A 26,276-nucleotide genomic window follows, 5' to 3' on the forward strand; every position below is an offset into this window, starting at 1 on the left:
TAATCAGGCAGTTATTCTCTATAAAGACAAATCGTACTTCTTTCTTGTTACTGTGCCTTTTTACAGACACAGATATAAAGTGATGGGGAAAATTTCGCCAACTTAATTTCTGCCCATCCAGCCACTGCAAAAGGCTTAATAGACGGGCCAGTTAAAAACAAAGTCACCAACTCGACTAAAGAATGAGGAGACTGTGGTCTTCCAGAGATTTCTGGACTACAGCTCTCATTAACCCTATTAGCAGGCCTGGCACAAGTAGTTGGCCAGATCCAACACTGGCTGAATGCCTTAAGGGCTTGAATGGGCCCTTCGCTTGCCCAACTCAGTCATGCCCTCCCTCCCCACCCTCCCTGATGGCTCCCCAGAGGCTTTGCAATAGCAGGCAATGGTGGGGTTTTGAGTGGGAGCCATGCTCCACTCCCATCTGCCATGGTCACCTGCCATTTTAGGTTACCTGAACAAGAAGGCCCCAAGCCACAGCTCCATTAAGTGAATTGGTTTCACAGATCTGTGGACTAGGGCGTTGCATTTGGGGTGAGTTAAGATTGCGGTGGGCCATCACAGATGGAAGTTGAGCTCAACTCCCGTTCAAAAGCACCAGTGAAGCATATCCAAGGATCTGGTGGAGAAGAGTGAATTGTGCTGCCGTTGTCAAAGCAGCAGAAGCAGCAGCAACTGCCCAGCCCAGCCCTAACTGGCATGGGGTGGGGTCCTTGAATGGCACCATGCAAGGACTCCCCCAAAGGAGCTGATCCAACAACATCATGAGGGCTGCAGGTTACCCACCATTTGGTGGGGGGTATGAGAGCTGCGGGGGGGGGGTTTCACATCTGGCAAGCAATGTGCCCCTTTGGTTTCAGATAGTACATGGGTAGATGAGTCTTAAAAGCCCAGGACACAAATTTTCACAGCCCTCTAGTGGCTATGGTGGCTCATTTACCAGAAGTAATGTAACTCTGGAAGCGTATACTCGATTCTGACCAAGCTAAGCCTACATATTTTGCAAGATGTACAATATATTGGTATTGTTTTCAGCTCTCCTCCCCTACTACTTGCTCCTTGGCTGTTTCACATATAAACATTGATCATTCACTGGCTACAGCTTCTAGCGATGGTTTGCATGGATAAACCGAACCACAACACACAGAGCTTTCCCGTCACCCGATGACAACATAAAGAATACTTGTCAGCAAAAACCAATCACACATTCCATTAAGCGCTGAGAGAGATCAAGTAACGTGAACTTGCTAAACTCCTTAATAATACCTCTTTTCAATAGGGGATTTCTCCCCTGCAAATATACGGGAGCTTCAGTTCACACACTCTACACAAACGGTAGCCGGCATGAATCGCTAACTTTTTGTCACGCCACACGCCAAGTTTGTAGCTCCTTCCCTTGTGGAAGATAGTGAAGGTATGGACTGATGAGTAAGGTGATGAGTAAGACACATAACTCTGGCACATGACAAGACCAGTGGCTGCATCAAAAATGGCAATTCCTGGTGGCTACCCCATGTCAGAATTACCTATTGGAAACACGTCTCTCGCTGTTTTATCTGTGCCATATTTCCGTGGGGCAAGAATGTTGCTGCTGGTTTCCCTCTGCCACAACTGGACAAATTAAAAAACAACACTCCAGAATTATTGCAGCAGTGTAAGGAAGGCCCAGCAAACTGCCAAAGGACCCCCCCCCCCAAAAGTCTGGAGTCAGGCCTGACAGTTGTGCGCCCACACAGCTCCCATTCACTGTTTTACTGGGGCTTGGCAATAGAAAACAGCATGCTGGATTGTGCCCCTAGCCACTTTGACATCATCAGATACCCTGTCCACTATGAGCTGATCTAGACATACTTTTACATTCCTTTACCTAAGACTCCAAACAAGTGCCTTTACCTAACGTTGCGTTCAGTTCGATGGACAGCACTGGATCACAAATGTGCTATGTAATTGCAAAGCCAGCAAGAAATATTGACACCATTGTTCTGTTCGCATCAGTGTTGCTAATGGTGGCAGCCTGGATCATTTTGATCCATGTTGCAATAAGGACTTATAAAGGGCAGTGAAGAGAAGCTGTAAGGCATGGGGCAGGTGCCTGAGTTACTAAGTAAAAAGAGTTAAGTTAAATAATGTTGAAAGGTTGCTATGCAATTTCTTTAAATAAAAAAAAAGGAACCAGAACATGAGGACGTGTTTACTATATGCAGGAGATGAAGGGCTCTAGCAAAGGTACCAGAGCTTCCCTTTGGGACATACGGTAGCTGGAGACGAGAATTGCTCTTTCAAATATCTCAAGAGCTGAGAGAGGGGCTACACAGTTCAGTGGTAGACCACATCCGTCACAGCAGAAGGTCCCATGTTCAATTCCTGGTGTTACCTTTAGCAGGGCTGAAAAGAGCCCCCTGCTTGAGACCTTGGATAACTGCTGTCAACCAGAGTAGATGGACTCAGGATAAGAGAGTCTCAATATTCCTTTGATAAAGGCATCATTATTCATGGTGTGTAGACTCACTGTTGCTGCGCCCCGCCCCCCCGTCCCAATTATCTCTCTTGTAGTTTTGGCTAAAGGCAACAATGGGCAAAAGAAACGAACCCATACACCATGGGCAATGATGCCACCTTCAGCTCTCATGCAAACAACTCTCCGTTTCCAGCTACAGTGTGTCAGCAATGACAGCCCATGGTTAATATAAGCAGGCACTGCAACCATCCAGTACTACGGAAGAGCTCGTACTTCTCTGAGACCTTGGCTTAAGGTTTCACTAATGCACGACCTTGCAGTGTGGTCCTTGCAGTGTCTCTGCTAGGGCCAGATTTGAGCCAGAGTGTCTCCTTCCCTCCCCCACCTCTTGTCTCTTCCACCAAAGTTGTTCTGTGGCGATCATTAGTCAATTGTTTTGGGGAACAACCACCACCCAGGACCCAAGTTGCACACTGCGAGTGGGGAAAAGAGGCAGCGAAGTGGAGACAGTGAGAAGTAGAGGTGGTGCTGTTGATGTTCTGCAGGGATGTAACCATACTTAGAACCAAGCTAAGTATGGGTGCATCCATGGCGTTTGGGTTCCCACCCATCAGTGCCATGCAGACAGACTAGAATTTATTTCCCCTCCTGCTCTTCCGCTGCAGCTCTGCCATGTGCAATCAAAACTCTCAGCCCTACGCTGGCTTAGTCTCGTCTCCATTATGGAACAGTGGTGGCTGAGAGAGCTAATAACCATTTTTTCTTTACAGGGGTTTAAGTGGTGTGTGCCAATGACCGAAGCTTCCTTCCCACTGCAAGAGCAATGCAGAAATTAAGTCGAGCAACTCCTGGATGTTGGCATGTTGTGCCTCCAATCTCCCAAGGAGAGCTAACTTCAGTCCTAGTTGCACACAGCTCAAGGGGCACCAAGCTCTGGGGCAGGATGCGCATTATCCTACTGAGCATACACATCTGTATATATTAAGGCAGGTGTGAACAGAGCTTTTTTAAGCAGCTTGGGGCAAGAGTAACACAAAAGCATGAGCATACGAGGGTCTTGGGATCACATTTCTAAAGGTGACATCAGCTGCCACCTGTGACATGTGGGCACGGAAAGTCCCTGGCTGGCAACACCTCCCAAGGCAGGAAGTTGGGGGAAGAAGGCAAACTTATGCTGGGTTGTAGACTGTCTGGGTTCGCCGTGATTTCATCTCCTCCTCCTCCTTTTTATCATGCCTGCAATCTCTTGGTCACTGAGCCTCAGCAGCATTCTGTCGTTGGAGCTGAGCACGCCGGCAGGGTGGTCCTCGAGGGCGACCCGAGCGGCGTAGGCGGCGTGGTGGCAGGCCAGCCATCTGGCGGCAGATCTCCTCTAGAGACAGACGAGAGAGAGAGAGGAGGAGCTCGAGAGTGGGTTAACCATGCCACATCATTTACAACCCGGCCATATGCACATAGAATTCCATGACCATTTTGGGGGTGTGGGTGTATAATAAATAATAATAATAATAATAATAATAATAATAATAATAATATATTATTTATACCCCTGGGCGGCTTCCAACAGAAACATTAAAATACACTAATTTCTTAAACATTAAAAGCCCCCCTAAACAGGGCTGCCTTCAGATGTCTTCTAAAAATCTGGTAGCTGTTTTCCTTTTTGACATCTGATGGGAGGGCGTCCCACAGGGCAGGCGCCACCACCGGTAGAAGGCCCTCTGCCTGGTTCCCTGCAACTTTGCTTCTCGCAGTGAGGGAACTGCCAGAAGGCCCTCGGAGCTGGACCTCAGTGTCCGGGCAGAACGATGGGGGTGGAGACGCTCCTTTAGGTATACTGGACTATACTATACTGTTATAGTTAGTGGTTAACAGCACGTCTGTGAGGGGGGGAAAGGGTTGCAGGGAAAGAGCCAGACACCCCTCTCTCCCTATTTTCTCCTCCTGAAGCAGTTTTACTTAAAGGGGCGGGGGGAAGCATCAGCAGCATTGTGAAGTAGAATGGCCCCCATTCAGACTCTTCGAATTGCGGCCACTGAGAAAGGACAACTTGCTTTCGTATATGCCAAGGAGAGGATCAGAGGGATGCTGGCGCTGATTTCAAGACACTTTCTTGGGAGCAGGGGTGGGAAAGAAATTCAATTCAGCTTGCCCTTAAAGGCCAATCTATCGAATCTGCACTTTCAGAAACAGTATGAGAACTGAAACAGCCGTTCTTTGAAACTTGAACTTGTCTGAATTTTGTGATGTACCATATTTCTCCAACCACCTGTGTCTTATATTCAAGACAGAACATCTCTGGGTCTTCAGTTTTCTCCACTATTGCATTTGACATTAAGCCCTTCACCATTTTTGTACCTTTTCCCATTTGCCAGCACCCTTCTGGTGCTGTGGTTAAACCACTGAGCCTAGGGCCTGCTGATCAGAAGGTCAGCGGTTCGAATCCCTGTGACGGGGTGAGCTCCCGTTACTCGGTCCCAGCTCCTGCCAACCTAGCAGTGAAAGCACGTCAAAATGCAAGTAGATAAATAGGAACTGCTACAGCGGGAAGGTAAACGGTGTTTCCATGTGCTGCTCTGGTTTGCCAGAAGCGGCTTTGTCATGCTGGCCACATGACCTGGAAGCTATACGCCGGCTCCCTCGGCCAATAATGCGAGATGAGCGCGCAACCCCAGAGTCGGTCACGACTGGACCTAATGGTCAGGGTCCCTTTACCTTTTTCTTGGATTATGTTGCCTGCCTCTGAATGCGGGCCATTCACATAAGGGCATACACCTGTGATATATTATAGGCCATCTTCTCCCTCTAAGAGAAATTGAGCAACTTTATTTCTTCCTTGTTTATGGGGCACATCCCTATGGGCATCTTTACTCACCCTGCATGGCTTCATCCTCTTTGCAGACAATGCGAGAGCAGATTTCCTTGTTTATCATGTATGTCCGACGGACACTGTCACCAGAAACGGGGGTGGGGAGAAGGCAAACAGGAGGAACATAAATCCTTGCTCACCAAAAACTTATACCGAGAAATAACTGTGGCTAAATCATTGCTAGCAAAGGTGCAAAAGGCCTAACTACACATTACACACAAATGTATGTTACAGAACCCACGCAAGCCTGTTTTACAGGAAAAGCAGGTGTGCGGGCTGTGATTTGGAAAAGAAAAGCAGTTGCTGGGGGAGAGGGGAGGAGTATGAGTTCCCTGCCCTGCCCTTTGCTTCCTTGCTCCAAATCAGACTTCTAGAGAGTCTGGTGTTCTCTAGATTACTCAAAACTACCATCAGCCTCAGCCAGTATTATCTGGAATACAGATAATGGCCCTGTGTAATTGCTGAGAAATATGAACAAGTGAAACTTCCATTTGGACAAAAAAGCAAGTCTCCAGCTGTTGCGGCTGCAGAAAATGGATGAAAATAGATGGCCAGTTCCTGCTTTAAACTGTGCTAAAAATGGGGTGAGTTAGTGTCTGTTGGGGGAGGGAAATTCCAGCGATAGTTCACAGCTTCCTGTGCCACTCATGGCATTCGTCCTTTTCGTCTTTCTGCCATGGTATACCAGTTGCCCCTTTAAATGACTCCTGGTCGTTTAAATACTGGCGGTTGTGGTGTTTAACCATTTTCAAATGTTTTAAAAATGGGTTACAAGCCACCTAGAGATTGCCCTGTGTTAGGCAACTAACAAATTAATTAATAATAATTACTTTTCACAGATCACTGTAAGAAATCATATCCAAAGACACCTGCCCAAACTATCTAGTAGAATCATAGAATATGGGGCATCTTAGCAGAGAATTCCTAGATCTCCTCTCTTACCTGGTAACACACAAGTAACTGATGCATTGTTTCACCGGCTTATGAACAGAGTACAACCGTGTACAAGGAAATTGCTCTTCACGGCAATCTGGGAGCAAATAAAGAGGGACATGTTCAAGTTAATGCCATCGGTGTGGCTACAAAGTGAGATGTGTTCACAGTAACTTTTCTCCAGTTTCCCCTTGCACTGAAATTTAATCCTGCTCATACCATGCTATCCTATTCACATGCTGAATTTTGTGCAAAGTACTCCACCCACAGAAAATATTTCGCAAGCAACTTAGAATGCCGGGGGGATAAAATCAGTGCAGAGCTGTGATTGTGCAGACTTTGGTGGTATAGTCAGTCTGGAACAGAAAGCCAGCTGGAAAATAAGTGGGAAGACCTAATGGGGTCTGAACTGGCCATGTCTGACTAGGAACAGGATCCTGAGCTTACCTTCCAAGTCCCGGACTGCAGAATCCGGGACCGGCAGCTGTGTGACACCGGAAGTTGCGTCAACGTAACTTCCGGTGTCGCTTTGCCCTTCTATGGGCACCAAAAATGGCCGCCGCCGGCTTCGAAAGTCGCTTGTACGCATGTCAGGAAGTGCGTCAACAAAACTTCTGGTGTTGTTCCGCCCATCTAAGGGCACCAAAAATGGCCGCCGCCGTTACCGGAAGTCGCGTCTATGCACTTCCGGACATGCGTAGATGCGACTTTTGAAGCCGGCGGCGGCCATTTTTGGTGCCCATAGAAGGGCAAATCGGAAAGAAAAAATGGCCGCCGGCAGGAGAAAATAACGGAGAAAAACGGGAGACGAAGTGATACGGGGGACCACCGGGAAAAGGTAAGTAAAAACGGGGGTTTCCCGGGGAAATCAGGGTACTTGGCAGCTATGATCCTGAGGTTGTGGGTAAGTCCATGAAAACATCAAGTGAGAAAATAAAACTCCATGCTACGGATTGAAAGCGATCAAAAATGAAACTGCCATGATCACAACAGATTTATATTAATTTATGGCGCAGACACATTTTGAATACTTGAGTAGAGTTCTGGGCACCACATGTCACAAATTGTATTATTTTGGGACAGACACAAAGAAGTACCTCTGCACACAATGAATAGTTAAAGTGGAATTTATTCCCAAAAGATATACAATGGTGGCCATGGACTTAAATGTACACTACTTGCAGTCTCCCTGTCTCGTGGGTCTATTGGGAGATAGTGAAGGCTAGTCAAATTTCCATCAAATAAATGCTGGAGTGGTGTGTCCCATCAAGCAGAGCACCTTGAAAATTCCTGCAGCCACCAAGCCATCTCCAGATGTTGACCTTGTACTAGATTTACCCTATGACAGTGGTGTCCAAACTTTTTTCAAAGAGGGCCAGATTTGATGAAGGGAAGGGCTGTGAGGGCCGGCCAAAGGGTCAGCCAAAGTTGATGGGATTGAAGTTGTTGAGCTTTCCTTAGGGTTGAAGTAGTTGAGGGGTTTTTTTAAAAAAAGAATTTTACCCCAGGAAATAAACTGCCACAGGGACCTAAACAGACCAATGAGCTGGATTAGGCCCCCGAAACGGACTTTGGACATGCCTGCCCTATGAGATCAATAGGGGCTCACAGAACTGGGAAATGGAGCCTCTGAATGACTACCCCAATTTGTGTCACAGACCCTGGGAAGGACACTGTTCCTTCCTTGCTTTCACCCAAAGAGATGCTGAAAACCCATTCCTTCACAATAGTGACTTCCATTCGCACCCTTAACCAGGGCTTTTTTTCAGGGGGAACTCATAGGAACTCAGATCCAGCAGTTCTCAGGTGGGCACCATTGCCATTCTAAGAGAATGGTGACTTCCAGCACCTCTTTTTCTAGAAAAATAGCACTGCCCTTAACCCTTAAGCCAGGGGTCAGCAAACTTTTTCAGAGCTTGTGGGGGGCAGGACTATATTTTGGGGAAAAATATGAACAAATTCCTATGCCCCACAAATAACCCAGAGATGCATTTTAAATAAAAGGACACATTCTACTCATGTAAAAACATGCTGATTCCCGGACCGTCTGCGGGCCAGATTTAGAAGGCGATTGGGCCGCATCCGGCCCCCGGGCCTAGTTTGGAGACCCCTGCCTTAAGCGTTGGCTAATACATTTTGCGGATTCAGGTTGATTGTTTTTATACTATACTTTTGCAAGCCACTTTGGCGTGTGTTTTAAGTGGGCTATACTTCTTTTTTTAATGAGTTTAGAGGGGAAACAGTGTTTGAATCATGCACATTGTTAATCTCTGCGACTCTTAATTGAGGTAAAAGTCCAAAACGTGGATGGGGTCAGTATCTGCACATGACTCAGTCCTGCCCACTCAATCCCCAGCCTACGTGAGTAAAACGAACAAACCAAAAAGCCCCTGTAGACCTTCCTTGCTTAGCACAGGAAATCTGGGGCCAGCGTACACCGGACCAGACACATGGGGTGGGAGGTGGGGCTTGCACACATACCCCTGCAGCTGCCCACACTTTGAGCTTGTGTGTGCTCAGACAAATGCCTGAACATGGCTATGGATCAAAATAGCCAATATTTAATATGCAGGTGTGGAACTGTGTGGATTCTTTCTGCTACCGGTAATACAGAAACCAGAAATTCACAGCAGTAGAGTAAATACAACCAGATGGGTGAATTTCTCGGCACTGATACACCAGCACAATGTTGACCCACAAATTTCAAAAACAACTACCATGGAACCTTGGTTCTCGAACGCCCTGCTGCTCAAACATTTTGGCTCCCGAATGCCGAAAACCTGGAAGTAAGTGTTCCGGCTTTCAAACGGTTTTTCGGAAGGCCAATGTCCAATGCGGCTGTCGGCTATTGTTTCCGGGCCGCCTGCACCAATCGGAAGCCACGCCTTGGTTTTCGAACGTTTCAGAAGTCGAACGGACATCCGGAACAGGTGACGTTCAAAAACCAAGGTACCACTGTACTGTGTTGCTTCCTGAACATTCCTAATGTTCCATTTTCAGTCAAAAGTAAGTCTTGGGCTGGTTTAAATTTTACTATTGTTACCTGTATAGCCAGCCTTGCCTTCCTTTCCCTTAGAGCACGCACCCCCAAACTTCAGCCCTCCAGCTGTTTTGGACTACAATTCCCATAATCCCTGACCACTGGTCCTGTTAGCTAGGGATCATGGGAGTTGTAGGCCAAAACATCTGGAGGGCCACAGTTTGGGGGTGCCTGCCTTAGAGCTTCAAGTAGGTAGCCATGTTGGTCTGACGCAGTCGAATTTTTTAAAAAAATAATAATAATAATAATAGTCCAGTAGCACCTTAGAGACGAACTAAGTTTGTTCTAGGTTTAAGCTTCCATGCGCATGCACACTTCTTCAGATACTAATCATGCACATTATTGTATATCCTCTGCAAGAATCCAAACAACTAGCAGGCACCAGCAGTGGCAAGCATTGGGGTGTCAAATCTCAACAGTGCCCTGTGTGGTGCCAAAATTTGGTGCCCCCCCCACTTGTCCTCCATTCTAAATCATAGCTGTGGAGCCCCCAAGGCTCTGCGTCCAGTGTGACTGAACCAGTTGCATTCCCCTAATTCTGCCTTTGGTACTAGCCAGTCTACTAGAAGGTAAAAAAAGGTATAGGACCCCTGGATGGTCCAGTCAAACTATGGGGTTGCAGTGCTCATCTTGCTTTTCAGGTCTACAGTCGTACCTCAGCTTAAGTCCACTGCAGTTTGAGTACTTTAGGTTTAAAGTACTCAAACTGCGCAAATGCGCAGAAGCGCTCTATCGGTGCTTCGCCCTTGGTTTAAGTACTTTTTGGGGAGCAAATGGCACCCCAGAACCAATTAAGTACTTAAACCGAGGTACCACTGTACTCGGTTTAAGTACACAATTGGTTCCAGAAGTCTGTACTTAACCTGAAGTGAACTTTCCCATTGAAAGCTACTCATCTGCATTAACCCCATTTTGTTTAAAATTATGGTTTTATGTGAGGTGTGATTCAGGCCATTGGTTGAACAAGGGAGAGCAAACAGGAGAAGAAAGGGATAGAGAACAAAATTGAACTTACCAGGTGCTGTTGATGGGGCAGTGTCACCTGGAATGAAAAAGGGAAAGGGTTTTGTCACAGTGGCCGGAGTGGACTACTTCAGAGTAACGACGCTACGCAGCTCTGCATTTTATTCTTTTATTGGTGCTGCGTATTTACAGTGCTCAAGTCATTGCTATTTACACGGAGCGATGTTGTCAGTCGGTTTCAGAACCTCCTAATGGCTTTTGGCGCGTCTTTCTCCAACACAAAAGCTTTGGCAGACCCATCCTCTTGCCCCTCCTCTTCCTGCGTAATTCTGGAGTTGGGGGGATGGGTCTTCCCCCCTTACTTGCCCCTTCCTGTCCCACCTGGGACCCTGGCTCCTCTACCTTGCCTGAGCCTCGGACACGACTTCCTGCTTCCCCACTGGAATCGGAACTCTCCCTGCTTTCCCCTTTGCTCGGGGACGGGCTTGAACTCAGGAGGGGAGGGACTTCGCGATATCCCCTGTCCCTCACATCCACCCCCCTCCCAAGCTCTCCTTCACCCCTCCCCAGGCCCCCCCCATGTGTCGGTGACGACTGGAAGCCTAAAAACTCGGTGCTCTCCGAGCCCGTTGGTGTGAACACCTCCCCCCAGTCCTGCGAGCCCCCCCCTTCCGCCTGGGAGGACGGGAATCCCAAAAAGTCCGTGGCGTCAGAGCTGGTGGGGGTAAAAATGTTTTGCCAAGCTGCTCCTTCCTCTGACTGGGTGGATCTTGGCGACACCCATACCTCATCCTCTGGTTCCTCAAACTCCGCTTCCCAGCGCCATGGTGAGCTGTTCTCCCGTGCCTCCTCCTCCTCCCCCTCCCTTTCCATGTGCCAGGGCTTGGGTCTGTGGGGAAAGAGGGCGTGAAATTCTTCCACCAAGAATTCCTCCTGTATCTGAGTGGCGGGAACCCATTCATTCTGGGACGGTGGAGCATCCTCCCATGCCATGAGGTACTCCAGGCCCCCCACCCCCCACCTTGAATCCAGGATGGCCGTGGCCTCATTGAGTTGCTCCCTGCTTTCCCTCTCCCCCCCTCCCTCGGGGGTTTGTTCGCTGTCTCTGAGCCTGCTGCTTTCCCTGTACGGCGACAGCAGCGATCTATGAAACACTGGATGCACCCTCATGTCCTCTGGCAGTGCCAGCCTGTATGCCACCGGGTTGACCTGTTGCGTGACCGTGAAGGGGCCCAGCCATTTGGGTGCCAGCTTTTTGCACCTCCCTCTGGTGGGAAGGCCCTCCGAGGACAACCACACCTTGTCCCCCACCCTGATGACCTCCCCTTGTCGCCTGTGGCGATCTGCCCCCTTTTGTACGCTTCCTTGGCCCTCTCCAAGTGTTCTCTGAGCTGCTGGTGCACCGTCTCCAGTTCCTCTGCCCAATCCTCAGCCTGTGGGCCCTCCTCCTCCTCCTCCCTCTCCCTCTCTGGGAAAGATCTGAGGTCGCGCCCGTAATTGGCCTTAAAGGGCGACACCCCTGTGGAGACGTGCACTGCATTGTTGTAGGCAAATTCTGCTAGTGGCAAGCGATCCACCCAGTCCGTTTGCCGCTGGCTGACGTAGCATCTCAGGTACTGCTGCAGAATGGCGTTGACCCTCTCCGCTTGTCCGTTGGTCTGCGGGTGTCTAGCCGTCGACAAGCTGACCTCCACCTGCAGGAGGTTCATGAGCCGCCGCCAGAACCTGGAAACAAATTGGCGGCCACGATCCGAAATAACCCTTAAAGGTAATCCATGCAGTCTGAAAATGTGATCAACAAACAGTTTGGCTGTCTCTTCTGCCGAGACTGCCCTGGCACACGGTATAAAGTGACACATTTTGGACATGAGGTCCACCACCACCAACACTGCAGTCTTACCCCTGGACGAAGGCAGATCTGTGATGAAGTCCATGGACACCACTTCCCACGGCCTGTGTGGTGTGGCTAAGGGCTCCAGCAACCCTGGTGGCGCTGCTCTGACCACCTTCGCCCGCTGGCAGGTGGTACAGCCCCTTACATAGTCTCGAACATCTTCCCTCACCCCTGGCCACCAGAAGTGTCTCATGACTAGGTGAGTGGTCTTGTCCCTTCCAAAATGCCCCGCTGTAGGGTTGTCGTGCATCTGCTTGAGGACCGTACGTCGAAGCTGGGTGGTGGGTAGGTACAGCGCACCCTTGTAGAAAAGCAGCCCTCTGCGTTCTGCAAAGTCTTTTGCCTGCTCCCTCCCCCCTCTCAGTTCTCTGAAGATGCGGTTGGCAAATTCATCCGCTGCCGTCAGTGCTGTGAGTTCTGCCTCGCTCACCACTGCTGCTCCGCAGGACCATGCCGACGGGGGGAAAATGTGCCTTGGGGCTGGTGGCGCCTCCTCCTCCATGTACTCTGGCTTGCGGGAGAGGGCATCCGCCCTGACATTCTGCTCTCCTGGGATGTAGTGTATGGAGAAGTTGAAGTTCGAGAAGAACTCCGCCCACCGTATCTGCCGCTGGTTGAGCACCCTGGCAGTTCTCCAGAACTCCAGGTTCTTGTGGTCTGTGCACACCTGGATGGGGTGCTTGGCGCCCACCAGGAAGTGTCTCCAGTGCTGGAACGCCGCGTGGATCGCAAGAAGTTCCCGATCAAAAACTGTGTAGTTTCGCTCGGGCTGGGTCAACTTCCTGGAGAAGAAGGCACAGGGTCTCCACTCTCTGTTGGCGTCCAGTTGCAACAAAATGGCGCCCACAGCCTTATCAGAAGCATCTGTTTCAATGCGTAGGGGCGCGTCCTGAACCACGTGGAACAGGTTCTGGTCTGAGGCGAACACCCTCTTGAGGCTTTCGAACGCTGCTTGCGCCTCTGGTGTCCACCTGAACTTCTGCTTGCCTCTCAGGCAGTCAGTGATGGGAGCCGTAACTCGAGAGAAGTTCTTGATGAACTTCCTGTAGAAGTTGGCAAAGCCTAGTAGGCGTTGGGCATCTTTGCGCGTCCTGGGGCTGTGCCAGTCCAGGATGGTCTGCACCTTGTCCTTGTCCATTGCCAGCCCCTTGTCTGACAGCTTGTAGCCCAGGAAGTCCACCTCCTTGGTGTGAAACTTGCACTTCTCCAGCTTCACATACAGGTGGTTCTCCTTCAGGCGCTGTAACACCTCCCTGACGTCCTTCACGTGCTGCACTGGGTCGTTGGAGTAAATAAGGATGTCATCCAGAAAGACCAAGCATTTCCTGAAGAGTAGGGACCCCAGGACGTGGTGCATGAAGGCCTGGAAGCATGCTGAGCCCCCTTGCAACCCGAAGGGCATCACCAGATATTCAAAAGAGCCCAGAGGCGTGAACATCGTGGTTTTCCACTCATCGCCTTCCCGGATCCTGATCAAGTTGTACGCCCCCCTCAGGTCTAGCTTGGTGAAAATCTTGCCTCTGCGTGCCGCTGTCAGGAGATCATCCACTCTGGGCATGGGGAAAGCCACTGGCTCTGTCACCGAATTCAGCCGTCTAAAATCCACCACAAGACGGCGCTGTTGCGTGTCTTTCTTGTCCACCCAGAAGACCGGGCTGCCCCCTGCTGCCTTGCTTTCTCTGATGAACCCCCGCTTGAGGTTCTTGTCGATAAAAGCGCGCAGATCCTCCAGTTCCTGGTCTGACATGGCGTACAGCTTGGCTGGGGGTATAGTTGCCCCAGGCACCAGGTTGATCTGGCAGTCAAAAGGCCTGTGTGGGGGCAGGTGGTCGGACTCCGCTTCACTGAAGACCTCCTGCAGGTCCCAGTATGGTTTGGGTATCGCCTCACCCCCTTTGACGTGCATGGTGGCCACCGTGGCTATCGGAGGCCCCTCCCCTGGTTGGTGCTGCATGCAATGTTCCAGGCAAAAGTCCGATCCAAAAGTGATGCATCTCTGATGCCAACTTATGGAGGGGTCGTGGCGCGCCAGCCAGCTCATGCCCAAAACGATTGGGGGGTCTGAGATGGTGGTGACGTTGAATGCCAGTGTCTCTGAGTGCCTTCCAACCGTCATTCTCATGGGGGGGGTTTGATGAGTGATGGCCCCTCCCAGCAGCTCTCTGCCGTCAATGGTTGCCACGTGCAGAGGAAAATCCAGCTGCAGAAGCTGGATCTGGTGCTCTTCTGCAAAGTTTCTCGAGAAGAAGTTGGCTGAGGCACCACTGTCAATTAGGGCGAGGACCGTCAATGGATAGCCATTTGGGAGCGTGAGCGTCACTTCTAGAACCACTCCTGCTCTGGGAGGGGTGGGCTGGCTCTGCTCCTCTCTGTGCGGGTGGGTGGGCTGGGGCTGTTGTCTGCTGACTGTGCCTGGCTGCCGCCCCTTGTCTCCTGCAGCCAGGCTTTCCCGTTTCCCTGCTGTGGTGCTGCGTCAGTGGGGGAGGGCACAACCGTTCCCGCCTTTCCTTGCCACTCCCTGCGATGTGGGCAGTCTCTGACGAGATGCTGGGGGGAGTTGCAGAGAAAGCAATTCCCACCCCTTCCCTCCTTGCGTCTTGGCGCCGCTGGGGTTTGAAAAGCCCGCGCGCGCGCGCTATCAATCTGCATGGGTTCCTGGTCCTGACTGGCCCCAGGCGTGGCTTGAAAGGGTTGTTGAGGGAGTGGCTTCTCCTGCGACCGTGGGAACCAAGCCCGCTTTGCGCGCGTTGCTTGCTTGTCGCTCCATCTGGATTCCTGCCTCACCCCCACCGCCAGAGCCGCTTTGCTCAGTTGATCCATATTACTGGGCTTTGGACCTCTCGAGAGCTCATCCTTCACCTCCTCATGCAACCCCAAGTAAAACGCCGCTTGCATTGGGGCAGACTCCAGATCCCACCCCAATCTGTGCACCAGCATGGTGAATTTCGCCCAATACGCGCGAACTGTCATATTTCCTTGGCGTAAATTATGAAGTTCCTCCTTAGTCTGGTCCATATGACTATCGGACGAATACATCGTTTTCAAACCTTCTAGAAATAGTTTGACATTCTTCATGCAAGGATTCCTTGTTGCAATTAACGGTCTTAGCCACTCCCTGGCCGCCCCTGTAAGGTGCTCCACAATAAACGCTACTCTGTGCTCATCATCAGGGAACTCATCGTGGTGCAGCTCAAGAGCATACACAATCTCAGTCTCAAAGCCCTGAAACTCCTTCGGGTCTCCATTGAACTTGCTTACTAGGGTCCCGGCTCTCCTTCCTGGCAGCACTTGGACTTGGGGTGCCCCTCCCGCCTTGTTTTTCTCTGCATCCAGCTTGTTTTGGAGGTCTACCGCCACCGCCCTTAAATGCTGCTCTTTTTCCTGGAGCTCTCTCACTTGTTCCGCAAGTTGTAGCCGGTCGTCCTGGACCTTCTTAGTCTCCTCTTTAGCTGCCTTCAATTCTCCCTGCGCCTGCAGCGACAGCTGTTGCAGTTCTAGCTGGGCTTGCTCAGCGATCTGCCGCCACTTCTCCGCCTCTGACACGCTCATCCCGGCAACTCCAAAGTAGCCCAAAAATGATTAGGAGGTTGCTGTCACAGTGGCCGGAGTGGACTACTTCAGAGTAACGACGCTACGCAGCTCTGCATTTTATTCTTTTATTGGTGCTGCGTATTTACAGTGCTCAAGTCATTGCTATTTACACGGAGCGATGTTGTCAGTCGGTTTCAGAACCTCCTAATGGCTTTTGGCGCGTCTTTCTCCAACACAAAAGCTTTGGCAGACCCATCCTCTTGCCCCTCCTCTTCCTGCGTAATTCTGGAGTTGGGGGGATGGGTCTTCCCCCCTTACTTGCCCCTTCCTGTCCCACCTGGGACCCTGGCTCCTCTACCTTGCCTGAGCCTCGGACACGACTTCCTGCTTCCCCACTGGAATCGGAACTCTCCCTGCTTTCCCCTTTGCTCGGGGACGGGCTTGAACTCAGGAGGGGAGGGACTTCGCGATATCCCCTGTCCCTCACAGGTTTAAACACTAATAATAATATATTCATACCCCACCCATCTGGCTGGGCCTCCTCAGCCACTCTGGGCGGCTTCCAACAGAATATTAAAAACACGATAAAACATCAAACACAAAAAGCTTCCTTAAACAGGATCGATGTCTTATAAAAGTCAGATAGTTGTTTATTTCCTTGTCATCCGATGGGAGGGTGTTCCACATAGTGGCCGCCACTACCGAGAAGGCCCTCTGCCTGGTTCCCTGTAACCTCATTTCTCGCAGGGAAGGAACCGCCAGAAGGCCCTCGACGCTGGACCTCAGTGTACGGGCAGAACGATTGGGGTGGAGATGCATTTCCCAAACTGTGGGTCAGGAAGCCTGGGCAACTAGGTTGCTTGCCTTATAAATAAACCCCAAATTATTGTTTTTAATTTCCAGTTAGATCCTTAATGAACTGCGGCCCGCATAGCATTTGCTGGAGCCCATGATGCAAACTTTGTTGCTAGTCATCAGGACAAAATGTTGGCAGGCACTCACCCGCTTGCCCACTTCCTCCCTCCTCCCCTCCTAAGTGTGTGCTGTCAAACCCTTTCTTCACCAGAGCAGATCAGGGAAAGAGAAGCAGGTAGGGTGCTCAGCTGCAAACCGCAGCCCCAGCCAGGGGCATCTTGCCCATAGAGGCAAGTGGCACAGGGCACCAGGGCACCAAGTTCGCGCTGAGTTCTGGAGGGCGCCTGGGAAGAGGCAGAGGCTGGACGCGGTGCCTCCTGGCATCAGCTCACTGCCCTTGTCCGCCACGCCAAAGCAGTGCTGCGCCTGGAGCCTCCGCCTGCCGTGGCCACCGAGGCACGGGCGCCATGGAAGAGGCAGAGGCTGGGCGCTGCGCCCTCACCCGCCACACTGAAGCAGCACCACGCCCAGAACCTCTGCCTCTTTCCCGCCGGAGGAGCCATCCTCCAGCCACTGCCTGCCTCCTCCAGCCCCGCAAAGCTGCCGGCAGCGCTGTAAAAAGGTCAGCAACTATGGGAAACCGGGGGGGGGGGCACTGCCGGAGGGATCTTTGAACCACGGCGCTGGGTAGGCTTGCGACAGCCCTGGCCCCAGCACCAGGCCTTGAAAAGCAATCTTCTAACTCGTAGCAGCAAAGAGCCAACACATAACACCGGTCTTGAAAGATCTACATTGGCTCCCAGTACGTTTCCAAGCACAATTCAAAGTGTTGGTGCTGACCTTTAAAGCCCTAAATGGCCTCGGTCCAGTATACCTGAAGGAGCGTCTCCACCTCCATCATTCTGCCCGGACACTGAGGTCCAGCACTGAGGGCCTTCTGGCAGTTCTCTCGTTGCGAGAAGCCAAGTTGCAGGGAACCAGGCAGAGGGCCTTCTCGGTGGTGGCGCCTGCCCTGTGGAACGCCCTCCCAACAGATGTCAAAAAGGAAAACAACTACCAGACTTTTAGAAGACATCTGAAGGCAGCCCTGTTTAGGGAGGCTTTTAATGTTTAATAGATTATTGTGTTTTATTCTTTTGTTGGAAGCCGCCCAGAGTGGCTGGGGAGACCCGGCCAGATGGGCGGGGTATAAATAATAAATTATTGTTATTATTATTAATTATTATTATTATTATTATTATTATTATTATTATTATTTTATAAAGGCATTGCGTGCTGACAAGGCATTGCGTGCACCAAAATGGGAACTAACCTGGCACATCAGCTGCTCCCGCTGCAGGGTCAGCTGCATCTGCTGAAAGGAGAAGGGATGTTATAGTGTGGATGTGCAGAAATATACACCCAAGGAGCATTCCCACACATTATGCGGCAGCAAACCCGGGACTCCCACCAAGTGTTCACTTGGCAGACCTGGTTCACTGATGCACGTTTGGATCCCAAACGCCTTGGTACTCGGGCGTTTCGGTTCCTGAACACCGCAAACCCGGAAGTGAGTGTTCCGGCGGTTTGCTGCAGGTGTTCTTTGGAACCCAAATGTCCAACGGGGCTTCCGCAGCTTCCAATTGGCTGCAGGAACTTCCTGCAGCCAATCAGAAGCTTCAAATTGGTTTCCGAGCGTTTTGGAAGTTAAATGGGCTTCCGGAACGGATTCCGTTCGACTTCCGAGGTACCACTGTACTTTTATGATACCCGTGCTTGCAAACAGAGGTTTGTCTTCTTCATTAAGCTTCACACTAAAATAATCAACAAAATCTTAGGCATAAACATAGAAAGCAGCATGTGCAAATTGGCCTTGACGCTAGAGGTGGATGCGCAACAAGAAGAACTCAGCTCACCTACATCACCCGGTATATCAGGTGCATCTGGAAAAAAAGAGACAACAGGATTGTAGCCACCAGTTGTTTGGCACACAGCTATGCACACAGTTTTTATGAATCATTTCCTATGAAACATCTTGAAGCAGCTTTACAGTAAAAAAAAAATCAATAAAAAATTAATTAAAACAAGTTCATATATAAAAACAATTTCAGATCCAATCCATCAGGCTATTCTGCTAGTGGATCTGAGGACAGGTCAGGCCCAGAGGTGAGTGGGTGATGTGATGATGTGGCTGTTTTTACATATACACCCCCCCACAACCCACACACTGCTGCTTTTGGGCAAATTCTCAGTTCCACATTTTAAAATTCTCCAGAAAATATCTGCTTGTCACATTGTAACTGGCAAAACCACAAAAGAATGCTGAAGGACACACGACTGAACAGGGTAATAATGAGGCAAGTTTACAATAAAGTAGACAAAATATATCAGTACAAGCACAATGTATACATACTTTCCAGCATTACAAAGAACCACGCAGTACAAAAATCGTTGAAGAATGCTCTAAGCAGCTGACAAATATAACACTTGTAAAGTATACATTTCTGGAAGGTCTTTGCCTGCCCATAATTTTGGACCCTTGCAGTGGTATTGATTCCTCTTGGAATCAAGGAAATTCTTTGGAGAGCTAGACATCCCTGAAGTCTGCCCAGTTATGGAAACTGCAATCAGGGCCTTAAAACACTTTTGAAGTGTTACTTATCTGAGGAAGTTCTTGGAAGCAAGACCTTATCCGGAAGCTGGTCGTCAACCACTTTTAGCATTCTTCCATCTATAGTACTGTTTGTGCTTTATGGTTCTTCATAAGCATTGCTTGAATGTGCACTCTGCACTTTCAATGATATTTTGTACTATACAAAGAGCAAGCATTTGAAAATGAAGGGAATCTGGCAGCTTCACAGGATGGAGCATGCATGCTGTCCTATTTCATTATCAGAATATCATATTTTACATGGGCATGCATGATTTATGCTCAGATACATGCCCATGTACATACAGTGGTACCTCGCAAGACCAATGCCCTGCAAGACGAATTTTTCGCAAGGCGAATGCGTCTTGCGATCTGATGGTGACTCGCAAGACGAATTCGTTTTGCAAAAAAATTGTCTTGCGAATCGCGGTTTCCCATAGGAATGCATTGAAATGTAATTAATGCGTTCCTATGGGCAAAAAAAGAAATTTCAATGCATTCCTATGGGAAACCGCGATTCCCAAGACGAATTTTTCGCAAAATGAATTGACTCGCGGAACGAATTAAATTCGTCTTGCGAGGTACCACTGTACATGCACGCCCAGAGAGAGAGAGAGACAGAGAGACAGAGAGACAGAGAGAGAGAGGAGAGAGCCATATTATAGGTCCCATATAGACACTGAATACAGTATGTGCCTCCCCATATAAAAAGGTAAAGGGGCCCCTGACCATCAGGTCCAGTCGTGTCCGACTCTGGGGTTGCGGCGCTCATCTTGCTCTATAGGCCGAGGGAGCCGGCGTTTGTCCACAGACAGCTTCTGGGTCATGTGGCCAGCATGACAAAGCTGCTTCTGGCGAATCAGAGCAGCACATGGAAACGCTGTTTACCTTCCCGCCAGAGCGGTCCCTATTTATCTACTTGCACTTTGATGTGCTTTCGAACTGCTAGGTGGGCAGGAGCTGGGACCGAGCAACGGGAGCTCACCCCATTGCAGGGATTCGAACCGCCAACCTTCTGATCAGCAAGCCCTAGACTCTGTGGTTTAACCCACAACGCCACCTGGGTCCCGCCTCCCCATCTATGAACACACAAAATTCAAACGCCACATTACAAAGTTGCATAACTGCACTAAACATGATTATGCAGACCGAGGCTGAATCTCCTCTGATGTAAAAAAAAAACCCCACCATATATCTCTCCATGCAGTTTTCCATTGACTGCTGTACAGAGCCCCCTGGTGTCACATTTTTATAACACACATATAATGTTATTACTCACAAGTACTGTATAGATTAGTTGTGAGTCTAGTGAGATTTACTTCCTAATACATCTGTTTAGGATTGAAGCGTTGGTGCAGAATTAAAGGAAACGTACCTGTAGGATCTTCCTGAGCGATGACCGCAGGCAGAAACCAGTCTAGGACAAAGAATAAGATTGTTTCCCTTGTGTAATTATCATGTGTTAAAATAAAGCAGCAGCAACAAATTTGCGATGTCCTTACTCTCTCCTCCACCAAAGATGGAGCACCAGTCCCCACATTGCTAAAGAAAGAGAGGCAGGAGAGAGAGCAATGCATGCTTTTTCTTTTCTTTTTTCTTTTTTTTTGGGAGGAAAACGAACAAAGAATGAAAAGTGCGTTTATACTTTTCCCACTCTTTTCCCACAAGGTCTCTCAGCAGTTTAGAACAATGCAATAATATAAAAACAGATAAAATGTACAGTTACAAAGATTAAACAGAACAGATCCAGCCAGAACACAACACTATATATTCGGCAGAAGAGGTGGGGCCAGCAAAGCAAAATACCTTAATGCCAGCGTATTATTTATTTTATTTATTGTTGTTATTTATTGTTATTGTTATTATTTCAATTTATATACTGCTCTTTATCAAAAGATGCCAGGGTGGTGTACAATATTAAAAACACATTACAGAACATCAATGATAAAAACGTAATTAAAACCATACTGTCAGACGGCCTAATAATAATAATAATAATAATAATAATAATAATAATAATAATAATAAAGCCATCCTAGCAACAGTCCTCTCCTGCCTCCGTCTGCTCATGGACAGGCCAGCCCTGACATTGACCAAGCCCTTTTCTGTCCAAGAGAGACTGTACCTGGTGATCCAGCAACTCCCAGCCACTGAGACTGCATGAGTCTCCAAGGACAGGGTTGGCTCCACAAGCCCTGCCACCTAAAGGCATGGATCTGTCCCTTTCAGGGCAGTGGAGAACAGGTCACCTCTCCACCTACCAGACTTGAGAACTCAAAACATATAAAGCCTGTTCATTTCCAGGATTCAACTTCAATTTATTTACCCACATAAATTTACCCACATAAACTAACCAAATGTAATACGGTATACGCTTTTGTAGACTCAAGCCCAAGCTTAAGCCATAATAAATGTGTTAATCTTTAAGCTGCCGAAAGACTCTTTGGCTGAATTTAGACTGTCACAGCCATAATACTCTGTTATGCAAAATGCCCCTCTCCCCTCTAGATTTTGTATATGTATGTTGGCAATCTGTGGAGTCTCCCAATTAATGAACGGCAAACATTCCAAACATCTGGAATATATCAAGTCCTAACTGCATACGATAAAGGACATCTGTGATTGAATTTCCTAACATTTATAAAACAACAGCTGTGTGTGTGTGCCTGTTGATTTCATATTGGAAGGCAGTTAACCTTCTCCCCCTGTGCTGTTATCTGTCCCTGCAACTAATATTACGACTGTTAGGGGAGCAAAAGAAAGGGTTAACTCCCTCCCATCCTTGATGATGCTTCTGTGTTCAAATTAATAACCCCTCCAGCTGCTTTGAATTTTTGAAGTTAAAGGGGAAAATATGGATGATGCAACACAGCCATTGCCACCTGCCCAGTGCTTTTTTTCTGGGGGGACACAGGGGTATGCATACCCCTAAACTAAGGTTATCAGATTTTTTCCCCAATGAATCCAGGGACACTTTTCAACTTCAATGGATTTTGTATGGGGACTGATTTGTAAATCCGGGGACTGTCTCCGGGAAACGGGGACGTCTGGTAACCTTACCCAAAACATTTTGTGAATCTAAGTTTGGCCTCATTGAGGGGCAGTATTTCAATATGAGTAGGAAAATGAAAGCGATGGTTTTCCCAGTAGTGATGTATGGAAGTGAGAGCTGGACCATAAAGAAGGCTGATCGCTGAAGAATTGATGCTTTTGAATTATGGTGCTGGAGGAGACTCTTGAGAGTCCCATGGACTGCAAGAAGATCAAACTCATCCATTCTGAAGGAAATCAGCCCCGAGTGCTCACTGGAAGGACAGATCGTGAAGCTGAGGCTACAATACTTTGGCCACCTCATGAGAAAAGAAGCCCCTCCTGGAAAAGACCCTGATGTTGGGAAAGATGGAGGGCACGAGGAGAAGGGGACGACAGAGAACGAGATGGTTGGACAGTGTTCTCAAAGCTACGAACATGAGTTTGACCAAACTGTGGGAGGCAGTGCAAGACAGGAGTGCCTGGCGTGCTATGGTCCATGGGGTCACGAAGAGTTGGACACGACTAAACGACTAAACAACAACAAGGAATGCGCAGAAGCGATTTCTGGTGCCCAGACATGCAGACACGGGCAGCCCGGCACCAGAAGTCGCTTCTACTGGACATGCGTAGAAGTGACTTCCGGTGCCGCGCCGCCGCGGAGAAGCCATTTCCGGTGCAGCGCTGCCGCTGATCCCGGATTTTTCCATCTGGGAGTTGGAGGGTATGGGCCTGACTCATCTCTGCCTCTTGGCCTCCCTCCTCCCTCCTGCTTCAGCTTCAGCCTCTGATTCTGGATTTCACTTTCCCACAGACTCTTCCAGCTCACTAAGCCGTTACCTCTTCAGCTTCTGAAACCTCCTCCTCCCAGTCTTCTCCCTCGTCTTCCTCTGACCACTCATTGTTGTCCCACTATCACTCCTGGGCTTTGAGCTTTCTTCCCCTGGAGTTTCCCCAGCTGGTTCCTCCCACCATTCCTCAGTGTCCAACCAGTCCACAACAGCAGAGAAGAAGCAGTGGCTTCCATTGAGATCTTGCTAGACTATACATGTACAGCATCATGTATGGAGTGTGCATGCGTGGCGGCCCACACGGGCACCCGTATGGCCTCCACGTGAAAGCGGCAGCCCGTACAGACTGCGTGCGCCCTCGGCCACTCTACAGCTGAGGGAGGCAGGGGCCATCTTGTCACACACACCCTGAGTGGGACGCAGGGCGTACCGCCTCCTCCGCCCACTTTGTACGCCCCTGCCCGGAAGCCGCCACTGCAGTTGCTTCTCCAGTGGCTTCTGGTGAGATCTTGCGATACCTTCTGGAATCTAGAAGCTTCTCCAGTGGCAGGGTGCCCATGGGGTTATTGTCGCTTGGATTCCGTGGCCCGAGGTGGCTACCTCAGTCTGCTTCATGGATGGGCCAGCCCTGCTCTGCTCAAAGGGGAAGGTTGCAAAACCACGCGTTGCTTGTTTGAAACTACAAAAGGACAAGGGAAGTGATTGTTGTGGTAGTTGAAAGATGGGGGAAATTCTTTGCAGAACTGGACAGGAGGAAACAGCTGCATTAGCTGTAAAACTGGCAATGCATAGCAGCGATCGGCAGATGAAAACAGCAGGCAACAAGGAGATGGGGTAGCCCTTTAGATACAGTTACATTAAAAACTTAAATTGGTTTTAGACCAGTTTAACTGTTATGGCATTTCCCCCTGAAGATTCAGGGCAACTCTAGTTTAATGACAATTTTGAGAATTCTGTGTTAGTGGTTCCGAGCCCTCTCACAGAACAGGTCCCAATATTCCCCAGGAAGAGGGAATTATTCCAAAAACTACACTGAAATCTTGTGCCACAGTTACACAGGAATAGGCCCCACAACACTAAGTGGGTTTTATATCTGCGGTTGCATGTCAATAGTGTAGAAATAAGCCATAGCCTGCAGCCAATTTGTAGTGTTATGCTGTAGATTCTGCTTTTAAAGTATATATATATATATATATATATATATATATATATATATATTTGCAAAACTTACCCTGGGGTTGAGCTAATGTTAAAAAAGCTCTGAGTTGGGGCAGGGGCTGACTCTCATAGAAAATCATTGCAGAACATCACATTGCTTTAACAGTTGTGAATAAAATTTAAAAGAAAGTGCTTTTTTTAATAACAAAAAGGAAAGACCAGCTTGTTTAGTTTTTAAAAGCAAACGCTTCCTTAATCTACAATTCACTTTATCAGATACTGAAATTGGATGAACAACAAGTATGAAAGTTTTTTCAATTTGGAAGGAAAGCTCCTTGGTGAAATCTTAAAGTGATATGTATTCTTTTCTTAATTAAATTAATTTCTTGTTCTATCAAGAGAGAGGAGTCTATAGTCCACCAAAGACCTCAAGTGACAGACCTCAGACAAGATAGAAGGAAAGTGAGATTGCAGAAAAAGAACCAAGATCCAAACATTTCGTTCCTTGAACAAATCACTGGATTCTTTAACCTGATGGAAGGAATTGTGATCTCTTGCTATTAAGATGAATATTCCACTGAGGTTTCCTTCTAAAAGGTTTGTTGCCATTTGCTTCATTTTAGCGCCTGATAAAATGTTAGAATTGTAGAGTTGGAAGGGACCCTGGGGGTCATCTAGTCCAGTGCTGGAATCGCAACTAAAGCATTCATGACAGTTGGCCACCCAACCTCTGTCAATGAAAGCTCATGCTCCTCAAGTCCACACACACATGCACAAACTAACCTGACACAGAACTTAAATTTTGTCAGAATAGAACAGCTTCCATGTCAATTTTGCCCCTGGGCAAATGTCCCTTTCACCCTAGCCTGGTCCTCCTCCTCCTCCTCCTCCTCCTCCTCCTCCTCCTCCTCCTCCTCCTCCTCCTCCTCCTCCTCCTCCTCTCTTGCCCTTGGTACATCTTCTGTATCAAATCCTTTTTATCACAGAACAATAGCTTCTATATTAGCATATAAGCATCAGGGAAAATATGGCAAATTTTAGCTTCCACCGGATAGACTCACCAGTTGACAGGGCAATTAGAGCTACAAGACACAGCAACTTCTGAGCTCCACAGGCCATCATCCCTGGAAAGTGAGGAAGAAAGAGAGACAATCAGTTAAAGCTACTTGCAAATTTTGTGCACATTTTTGTTTTTCCACCAACTGATGCCCAGCATACTCCTTTATCTCCCTCCCCACTTTCTATTACCAGAAGGCAGGCAGGCAGGCTTGCTTGTTTGCTTGCTTGCTCTACCTGATAACTACACAATTCAAAATAATTCTAACTGAACACAACTCTGTCTTTCCTTTCCATTCCTTTCTTCTCTTCTAACCTCCCGACATCTATGTGCTCTCTTGTACCCACCTACTATGTCGATTGCTCGCTCAGAAAGATGTCTTTACAAAATCACCCTCTGCAAAAAAATAAAATAAAATAAAAGAGACACAACTCCTTCCCTTCACTGTCATTGAGGCACTCGGTTCCTTTGCACTGTGGACAGAGTCTCCTCCCTTCAGCTGGTCCCCTTAGCTTGGCCAGAGTGCCTAGCCGCTCCCAGTCCCAGCAAACGTTCTCCTTTGGCTTGCCTTCAAAATTCAATTCAGCAAAGTAGTAGTAGGATTTGGTGTCATCATGCGGATGGAATGAGGAGAGGGGGAGACAAAAAACTGTCCCATGACCTCACTGAGTTTATTGTAGCTCGAGAGGAACCGGCACCTCCTATTCCCTCTGGATGAGGAATAGCCAAGGATGGAGACCCACAGTCTGTCATGCATGTGCATAATCTGATTCGTTTTGCCCTGAAGAGGATGAAGCAACGCTTATTGTTCCATGCGAATTCTCCTCAACACAATATATCTTTTTCCTGGAAAGAAGCATTCCAATGAACCCAAGTCTCGCCTCAAGGCCAGCCTGACCGTTAGGTCGGGTGTAGCCGCATAACTGTTGAGGCAGAAGAATTGGAGGTACCACCACAGAGCAGCAAATTGTCAATAGCCCTAGTCTATTATTGTTGTTTTTAAATGCCACAATAAGAGTTGCCATTGGGGATGTTCTGCCTTGGGCATCAACATATCTTGTGTGTGTG

The 26,276-nt window shown here is 48.7% G+C and overlaps 1 protein-coding gene across 2 annotated transcripts; it reads right to left on the minus strand.

The window, feature by feature from the left end:
* Positions 1 to 2,165: 2,165 nt before the first annotated feature.
* MFAP5 (microfibril associated protein 5) lies at positions 2,166 to 25,754 on the minus strand. 2 transcript variants are annotated; one of them, XM_060268708.1, is made up of 9 exons: positions 25,556 to 25,754; positions 25,213 to 25,275; positions 20,548 to 20,589; positions 18,439 to 18,465; positions 17,856 to 17,894; positions 10,316 to 10,342; positions 6,270 to 6,357; positions 5,334 to 5,407; positions 2,166 to 3,830 (listed from the first exon to the last, which is right to left on the minus strand). In XM_060268708.1, exons 2-9 carry the CDS (start codon positions 25,271 to 25,273, stop codon positions 3,709 to 3,711), a joined length of 480 nt encoding a protein of 159 aa, XP_060124691.1. In that variant the 5' UTR covers positions 25,274 to 25,275; positions 25,556 to 25,754; the 3' UTR covers positions 2,166 to 3,708. The 2 variants fall into 2 exon arrangements, with proteins under 2 accessions (XP_060124691.1, XP_034953124.2); XM_035097233.2 differs by having other exon boundaries at positions 17,856 to 17,897.
* Positions 25,755 to 26,276: the final 522 nt, after the last annotated feature.

This window comes from Zootoca vivipara, chromosome 16 (assembly GCF_963506605.1).
Source record: "Zootoca vivipara chromosome 16, rZooViv1.1, whole genome shotgun sequence".
NCBI classification, from domain to species: domain Eukaryota; kingdom Metazoa; phylum Chordata; class Lepidosauria; order Squamata; family Lacertidae; genus Zootoca; species Zootoca vivipara.

Coding starts and splice junctions, on each gene's coding strand:
- MFAP5 (XM_035097233.2), bottom strand. CDS start 25,273: ATGATGGCCTGTGGAGCTCAGAAGTTGCTGTGTCTTGTAGCTCTAATT. Junction 10,343..17,855: donor GGGAGCAGCTGATGTGCCAG/GTTAGTTCCCAT, acceptor TTTTCATTCCAG/GTGACACTGCCCCATCAACA. Junction 3,831..5,333: donor AGAGGATGAAGCCATGCAGG/GTGAGTAAAGAT, acceptor GTCTGTCTCTAG/AGGAGATCTGCCGCCAGATG.